Source organism: Prosopis cineraria, unplaced genomic scaffold (assembly GCF_029017545.1).
Source record: "Prosopis cineraria cultivar Desert tree isolate PC_DT_omini unplaced genomic scaffold, ASM2901754v1 PC714, whole genome shotgun sequence".
Taxonomy (NCBI): Eukaryota; Viridiplantae; Streptophyta; class Magnoliopsida; order Fabales; family Fabaceae; genus Prosopis; species Prosopis cineraria.
Window position 1 is genome coordinate 1 of NW_026556039.1, and position 9,118 is coordinate 9,118.

Below are 9,118 nucleotides of genomic sequence, written 5' to 3' on the forward strand. Positions count from 1 at the left end.
TGTAACCATATTTACCGATTATATCTTTTAGTCATGTGAGATTTTTGAATCTCCGTAGGCTTCTAAGATCATCTATTAGCGTATGAGTCAATAAGACTCTGCAGATATAACGATTTCGTTTTTAAAATATATATATACATATATATTATATAATTAATTAAATCAATTAATTAAATTTAATTCCTTTATCATGTGAGATTTTAGAATCTCTACAGATATTTAGGATAAATCATATTACCGTATAAGCCAATAAGGCTATACAGGTATGATGATTAAAATTCTTTAAAACATATACTACTAAAGCCAAACTATATTAACACTTAAGAATAAATAAATTAAATTACTCAATTCTTTTATCGTGTGAGGTTTCGGAATCTCGTAGATACTTAGAATAATTGCATTACCGTATGAACTAATAGGCTCTGCAGGTATAGCAATTAAAATTCTCAACCATAAAACATAAAAAAAATAATAAATAATGATTTTAACCCTTTTCTTTCTTATTCCAAAAATTCAAAAATGGAGAAAATAATTAAAATTAAATTGCCTTTTGTAATTTAAAAACACATATCAAAATTTCAGAAATTGTTTTATTTGCAAAATAGTGAATTATTTCTAATTAATTTCTCTTCAAAAAAATATTTTCACCAATAAACTTTTAAGCTCGAACTACGTGGACTTTGATCCCCATCACAGGGTACGTAGGCCTCAGAGTCAGATTCTGAGTCAAGTCCGTCCTTTCTCGTAAATAAATAAACAGTTCTCACTCAATTATCATCATTTTTATATCAAACACATGAATATAAAAGGGATAATTAAAATAATTTTAAAACCATATTAATAGAGCACACAAACTTCAGGTAACCGTTCTCGCGAACGGGTGTTGTGGGGTGCCTAATACCTTCCCCACACTCAACCGACTCCCGAACCTATTCTTTGATTTCGCAGATCACCCATATCTTCCATTAATCGGTTTCCCGAGATTTACCTCAAAATCTTGGTGGCGACTCCCGTTCGATCCGGTTCCTGCCGCGAAGGCCAGGACCTCCGCTCGCGCGCCGTCGCGTCGCATTTTTCCGGGTGCGACACCATTAAATAGGGACTTTGTGTTTTTGTCTTTGTATTGTAAGGTGTGTTTGTTCCATTTTATTCCAAGCTTTATTTTTCAAAATACAAAATACTGAGTGTTTTAATTTTATTATTATTTTTAGAGGTAAAAAAATGTCAAATAGAAAGTATGAATCTAGTTATTAAGAGTGAAATGTTAGAATTACTTAATTACAAAATTCTGTTATCTAATTTTGTAGCTCAAAAAGTTAGAAAAGTAATATAAGGATCGTTAAATTATTATATTTTATGCTCCTTTACTCATTTTATCTTAGGCATCAAAATTTTTAAAACAGCCTTACTTGTAGGCCTCTAATAGTGACTTGACTTACTTTCACCCTACTTCAACCTTTTTTGTGGCAAAAAAAAACATGGAAGCATTTTTAAAATTGTATGATTACTGTATAAACAATGATTCATTACTTTTGCATAATATTAAATTAACAAAAACAATTTGAGAATACAATTGAATTTAAAAATTAAAATCATGGAAAATCTCCATGATAATTATAGAATCAGCATATTACATGAGAAATATTAAAAAATTCTCTATAATAAAATAATTAATATTAACAAAGAATGAAAAATGGGGGGAAAAAGTGGAGGGGCTAGGGTGGACTATAATCTAGTCAGGCAGCATGCATGGCCCCGAACCAATATCACTGTCAACTCATTAGTTTCAACCCCTAACACTCATCTGCTCAGAGATGCCAACCTTGTTTATGTGAACTTATGGATTGAATAAAGGAAAATACAAACAAGCTTTGGACGGATCTATGTTAATTGTGATCACTTGAAGGCAGAGTTGCCCCATAAATAATTCCATTTATTCCCATTCAGATTTTCACTACCATACAGGTTAGTGCTTATTGCATGACCTTTCATAGAAATAGTTGTCTATTTTATAATTATGTGTTTTCTGGAAAATCATGCACAGATTTTGCCTCAACAAACACAATTTTGAATTTTCTGGGTTGGCGATTAGAACAAGCACGAATCCAGCATCCAGGGCAATGTAACAGTGTCATATTGATGATTTAACTGATTATTTTAGATGTAACCACTTAGGCAGAGCCCGATTACATTGATGGGCTTGAGCTGTAACAGCAGTATTTTGCATTTCGGCTCAAACATTCAGGACTTTTGGATGCTTTCGGCTCCGTTAACCCCAGAAAAAAAAAAAAAAACAAACAAAAAACTGCAACGGCTAGAAGCCTGCGTGGCCAAAACAATCAGGTGACATCAAACGAGGAAAGCCACGCACTTCACTCCCACGAGGAAACCTAACACGGGGTTCAGACTTCACAGTTGCAGAAAGCTTCCGTCTTTCACACTGTTTTTCTTTGTCAATGGATTTTCACTCAGAACCATTTTGCAACTGAGGGAAATTAATGGGGGTGGGGGGAAATTTCTGGGATTTGCTAAAGCCATACGCACGAGACGAAGGTTTGGATTTCTTAAGGGACAAGCGAGTCGCCGTGGACCTCTCCTTCTGGATCATCCAGCATCAGACTGCTATCAAGGCCCATGCTCGGAAACCCCATCTGCGACTCACCTTCTTTCGCACTATCAATCTCTTCTCCAAGGTGCATATGATGTCTTAGTCTTACATTTTTCCATTCTCACTCCGACCCGTTTGGTTGTTACTTTTGTGCTATGTTTGGTTAGACGGGAGGGGACGGGAAGGGGGAGGGGAAGAATCCCCCCACTTTGGGGGAGGTTTTGGAGGGGAAAAATTTGCAGGGGAGGGAAACTCCAACCAAAACAGGGGTTAAGGAAAAGTGTTTGAAAGCGATGTCTTCTTCTTCCTCCTCCTCCTCTTCTTTTGTTGTCGTTTTGGTTTAAATGAGTTCTTGTCCAGTGAAAGAGTAGCTAGCAAGGGTGTCATTATGATGAGGTGGACATAAATTAGTGTTCTTTTGTCTCGTTTGCTTCATTGGCAAGGAGAGGCAGAGAAGTAAGTTTTATTTGGGATAGATTGATGGTGGTTTTGTGAATTTTGCAGTTTGGAGCATATCCAGTCTTCGTGGTAGATGGGACCCCATCGCCGTTGAAATCGCAAGCTAGGATTTCAAGATTTTTCCGTTTTTCTGGCATTGAACTAACAGATTTTCCGGTGGTGAAGAAAGTGTTCCCGTTGAGAGGAACCGTGAATTTTCAAGACGTGTTAAAGAATGTGTGGTGCGTCGATTGATTAACCTTGATCCCTGTCGTCAGTTTGCAATTGTTCTGCAGATCCTCCTTTTTTTTTTTTTGGCATTATCTGCTATTGTGATCAAATCGTCATTTCATCCTTAAATACACGATGGATTCATGGTCTATTTGTTAAAAAGAAAAAAAGGTCTTGGATTCATGGTCTATCCCAAAACACTATCGATCTCAATTAGCGTGTTGGATATGTAAGCTTCATGTTTTTTTTTCCCGTATTAATAATGACTTTTGGATCTGTTCAGATTATTTTTTGAAACTTTTTTTTCCATTATTAAGAGGGAAACATTTCTGATGTTAATATAAATATATTGGATATTTATTGAGTTATTATGGGCGCATCATTTCAGCGACTGAAGAAAAATCAAGTTAATTTAGTGTTATGTAGAATTATTATTCATTTTGAAGTCCTTTTTCTGGGTGCTTTTATATGGCTGCACTTTATTGAGAAAACATTCAAGGATAAGTCTTGCAAATTAAGAGAGGATTTGGTTATGAGAATTTTATTATTTAGGAGTCTTGGCAGTTCTTTTGTTTAGGAGTGATCATCCTTCTGAAGGACTACCTTTTGTATTCAGATTCATCCAGTTTAGCTTGAATAAATGAGATGTGTACACTTCAAGTGAGCGAGATGTTGCATTCACCAATCTTTAATTCAACCCTAAACTTCAACTGATTGATCCTGCATTGTTTCCATTAATTCTTCTGTATCTTATGTCAATAACATTTCTTTACTTACTATAATGGTTGGAGTTCTTTTTTATTAATTTATACTTGTTTGTTCTTTTTTAATCTTTTCTATATAGTTATAATTGTTTTGTGTTAGGAACTTGTTGAGCTACTCGGAATGCCTGTACTATATGCTAAAGGAGAGGCAGAAGCACTCTGTGCCCAATTAAATAGTGAAGGTTATGTGGATGCTTGCATTACATCTGACAGTGATGCATTCCTATTCGGTGCGAAATGTGTCATAAAAAGCTTCTGCTCTAATGCTAAAGTAAGTGGCCTTGTAAATACAGTGCCGGCTGCCATCTTCCTTCTTTTTCCTTATTTTTCTCATGTCTTCTGATTATTGTCAAAATTTATAATAATTCAAATTTGCCTGACTGATTAAATTGAGTTGTAAATATGCTAATTTCATTTATATGACAAAAGAAAGTTCAAAGCTAAATCTAATATAATTACCTTAGTCTAGCCCCTCTTTATTCTTGCATTGTCAGTCTGTCACAAAGGGTTTCCTTGTTATGTCTTTATGGTAGTAATTAAAAGTTAATATTTACTCCTTTTAAGATAGAGTGCATGAGATGAGGAAGGAGGACTGAGATGATTATGCAGGTTTAACCACAAACTGTCTTTTTGGTCAAATAATTCTTTCCAACATACATATATTTTAGTTCCATAACTCCCAAAACATAGCAACATATAAGCAGAATCTCTGACATGGAAATCCAACTTTGTCTGAAAATTTCTCTTTATCAAACCTTTAAAATAGAGAGATGCATTTTCCATGCCGGATGGGATTACTTGAGTGCTCTTTCTTCCTGCAATCTTCTGGACTCTTTTTTATTTTTTTAAATTTTTTTTTATGGATTTCTTTTGGCTTTTTGTCTACTTTAAGACTTTTATTGTCTGCAGGAAGCGTTTGAATGCTACAATATGGAAGATATTGAATCTGGTCTTGGGTTGAAGAGGAAACACCTCATAGCTATTTCTCTTCTTGTTGGAAATGATCATGATTTAACAGGTGTTCAAGGGATTGGGCTTGATACGGCTCTTCGTTTTGTTAGTTGTTTTAGTGAAGCAGATGTATTGAATAGGTGTAAATTCATGATTATATCGTACTTTTTATTTTTGATCATGAAATGATTAGTATAAAGTGAAAATTAATTAGTTTGGATTGAGAATGTCTTTTTGCAGATTGCAAGAGATTGGCAATGGGAAAGTTTCTCCCACCGGCATTAAATCTGCTGAAGATTGTGTTGACATGGATGGGAACTTTCCAAGCCATAAACAGCTTCACTGTTCCTTTTGTGGGCATCCAGGCAGCAAAAGAGATCATATGAAATCTCCTTGTGAATTTTGCAGTGCAAATGATAATGAAGGTTGCTTGAGAAAACCAGAGGGTTTTACTTGCGGTTGCCCTTCCTGTGATATGGTATGCTCTCTCAGCCATTTTAGTTTTACTAGGGTGGTTTTTAAGTTCAACCTTGGATTGGCAGCTTAGGAAACGAAAGGCACAGAGAAGGATGGAAAATTGGCACACAAAAATTTGTCTCAAGATTGCAAAGGAGCCCAAGTTTCCCAGAGATGAAATCATTGAAATGTACTTCTGCAATGACAATGGTTGCCACTCTGGTATGTTGAATTCTCTCTCTAGCTGTAATTGGCAAGATGAATTTTGTCACTGGCATTAAATTACAATTGCCCTTAGTGAGGTTGTTATAATATGTGCTCAGGATTTGGGTGTATATCCTATTTATGTTGATTTTCTTCAAGTTTTGCTAATATGTCTGTAATTATGGAAACTTGTTATTATAGTTGCCATTCATTCTATATTTTGTCCTTCAATTGTTGTAGCAAGTGATGGTCCTTGCATCTCATGGAGTAGACCAAAGATTGAGATGCTGATAGATTTTTTAAACTTTCATCAGCATTGGGATCCGGCTTACATTCGAAAGCAGATTTTTCCTATGATGTCTACCATCTTTTTGAGAGACATGGCTAATACTCCTGTAGAAAGTCTGGTATTTGGGACATTTGAGTTTGATTCAATACAACGTGTGAAGATAAGATATGGATATCAATTTTATGTTGTCAAGTGGAAATGTGCAGTTGGCAACATTAGTTGTACAGTTCCATCACACGAATCTAGCATGCAACAAGCAGATGGTAGTGAGATTGATGATTTTGTGGATCTACTAGATGATTCTAGTGTCTCTGATATGAGTGATGGTTGTAGCTTCCTATTGACAGATGAAAATATGGATCTTGTGAGGGCTGCATTTCGAGCAAAAGTTGAAAGGTTTTGGCAAGAACAGGTGCGCTTACTCTTTACCTTTTCAAGCCCCCTTTAAAAAATCCTTTATGACTTTTCAATCATCTGCCCTATGTGACATTATTTTAGTTGATTGTGGGAGTTGGAAATTGAATTACTAGTATTATAAATTTAGGACGTCAACCTTTTTATTGTGTATTAGTTTAATTAAATTTGGCATTGAACTGTAAGAGTCAAATAATTCGTTGGCAAAAGAATTATGGCTTTATTTTGCAAATAGTTCATAATCAAGTGTTGAACAGACGTAGTTATGGGAACTAATAGGGACCAAGATAGGATGTTGGTGGGCCCATGATTAATGGCCCAGACTAATTCATGGGTTGTAAGGTGTGAGAGTGCAAGAGAGAGAAGATATAGATTGACAAGGAATATAAGAGGGGTGAGAGGCTAGTGAGAGGTAGTAAGTGTTGTGGAAGAGACTCTAGCCTCTTAAAAGCTAGATGTGAGGGTTACATGTTGTTTGTGATTTCCTTTGCTTATTATACTCATCTTTTTTACCTAGTGGAATAAAGCTTGTTGGTGTATTACACCCATCCTCTACTTAGATCATATTCTAGCGAATGTATTTTCTTTGGGCTGATTCACTTGCTTATCATTTTGGCTTCTGGTGAAGTTGCTGTAGTGTTGAGCTTTTGGTGGAGGAGAGCACACACTGTCACACAATTGGCTCTTCTTCATCCTCATCTTTGGAGTGGCACACAGAGGGAGAGGGAGTGGGCAGTATTGGAGAGGGAATGTCGATAGATTTGAGACTTGAGAGGGAATGGGAGGAGTGAGTAGATATGAGATGATACACCTCGAACTTGTTCGATTGGGACGATGGAGACGAGACGAATCTTCATCATCTTCTAGCAGCTTGATGCGCAATGTGGATCTGGAGAGTGGAATGGAGTATTGGATGGAGGTGATGGGGGATTAGTCAATTAGGAGTTCAGGACTTGGGGATTTTACAGCGATTGCCAATAGTATTATTAGGATAGAAATAACTAAATAAAAGAGGGGCCAGTTTGCATAACTCGTGTGCTAGCCTTGTATAGCTCGCCCTTTTCACAAGGCAGGCTAACCATGTCTGAAAACAGGCTCATTTGCTAGCTTAGCCTACTAAAATTGGAAGGTAAATGGGTTGGTCTGCCGGGCCTGTGCTTGTTTTCCTGACTCTAGTTTGGTACCCATCAACCTGATGCCACAAGAGCATGAGTGAGTTATGATCTACTCCAATCGACATGCTGCCTTGGTTTGCTTCGTGTAGGTTGCCCTTGATTTTGAAGAGCCACATTTGAAGCAACTGAAATGGGCCATGATGGAAGAAATTGCATGGAATGGGGTGAATTTCTGGTGACAGGAGCATGCGAGGAGCATGAAGAACCTTATTCTAAATTGAGGGTAGAGAGAAAGAGATGGAAGGAGGGATAGAAAGAGATAGGGAGAAAGCAAGGGGAAATTAAATTGAGGGGGAGAGACCGAAATATTTGAACTTCGTTCAAGTCTAAAATAAACTGAATCCTAAATTTCAAAAGAAATATAATCCTAGATAAGATAGGATAATACACTTAAATACTAATTCAACTTCAAACTAAAGTAACATCCTACTTAAATTTTCACAAGACAATTAAATTCAACTTTTCCTCCAATCTCCATCACCTGGTTTATGTTTTTAACTGTGTTATTGGAAGTTTGAGTCCTAATTTGCTCTTGAAAAATGCAGGAATTGAAGGGATTGAAAATAAGAAAGACTTCTACCCCGCAATCTCTAGAGAATGAGAGTTCATCATCATTGAACACAAGAAGCACTCAACTAAGCATTACAAAGTTCTACCGCTCAGTGAAAACGCAAAATCATTCAAAACAGGGAGAGGCATCTGATAGCTTTGATAACCTTGATGGTGGGACCTCAAAAGGGAAAAGAACGATGTCCAGTCCAAATCTAACGAAATCAGCGAGGCGTCGCCTTTTATTTAAGTAGATATGTTAAACTTTTGGATCTCGAGTCCTGAAATGCTTTTGGAAAATGTTGAGGCAACAAGAGTTTGAACACAGACTGGCGTGTTAGTATGGTATTAGGTTTCTTTTGCATGTCTAGGGTGGGTCTTCAGAGGTGAGATAACTTCTTATGTTATTAGCTTCTGTTTCTTTCCATTCATGTATAAATCTCATTTTCTTTCTGTAAATTGCGGTCTTTCTTAGTTGTTGAGTTCTTGTGTTGTGTGGCTAGAATTTCAATTTAGATTATGTTGTCTTATAGCCTCAACTGATGTTTTTCTTCATAATCTTTTGATACATCGATCATGGTTGAAATCATACAGGATAATCTTCGCAATAGATCTTCACAAGGCTTTTCAATTTAACTAGTATGAAATCATCAAGGATAATCTTTTGTCAAAACATTTCACATAATCCTTGAACAATAGGCCTAGATTCTACTCATACAGATGGTCTACATTTTGTTTTGCCCCTCATGTTAAGGAAGGTACCTACACCTTCAGCCTATTGTTTGCCACGTCACATTCAACTTGTTTTTTAAAGTCAAACTATTGGTCGACTTATGAGGGTTCCTTCCAATTGGACAGAAGGATATCAAATGTCATGTTTTTGATAGTTGATAATTTATTTTATATCATTTCATAGTATAACATACCAAATATTTCTTGAAAAATAATTTATAATTAAATTTGCACCTTTACCTTTTAACATGTATGGTAGGTATGTTGGGATAAATGACATGCTAAACTTGTGTTTTATACATGCATT

The 9,118-nt window shown here is 36.1% G+C and overlaps 1 protein-coding gene across 1 annotated transcript; it reads left to right on the forward strand.

The window, feature by feature from the left end:
* Positions 1 to 2,449: 2,449 nt before the first annotated feature.
* Positions 2,450 to 8,611, forward strand: LOC129298117 (flap endonuclease GEN-like 1). Its single transcript, XM_054936530.1, is given in 9 exon segments — positions 2,450 to 2,693; positions 3,113 to 3,224; positions 3,227 to 3,288; positions 4,142 to 4,312; positions 4,951 to 5,132; positions 5,233 to 5,470; positions 5,535 to 5,670; positions 5,893 to 6,353; positions 8,076 to 8,611. Coding segments are annotated over 9 exon segments (1,815 nt in total). The 5' UTR covers positions 2,450 to 2,498; the 3' UTR covers positions 8,334 to 8,611.
* The last annotated feature ends 507 nt before the right edge of the window (positions 8,612 to 9,118 follow it).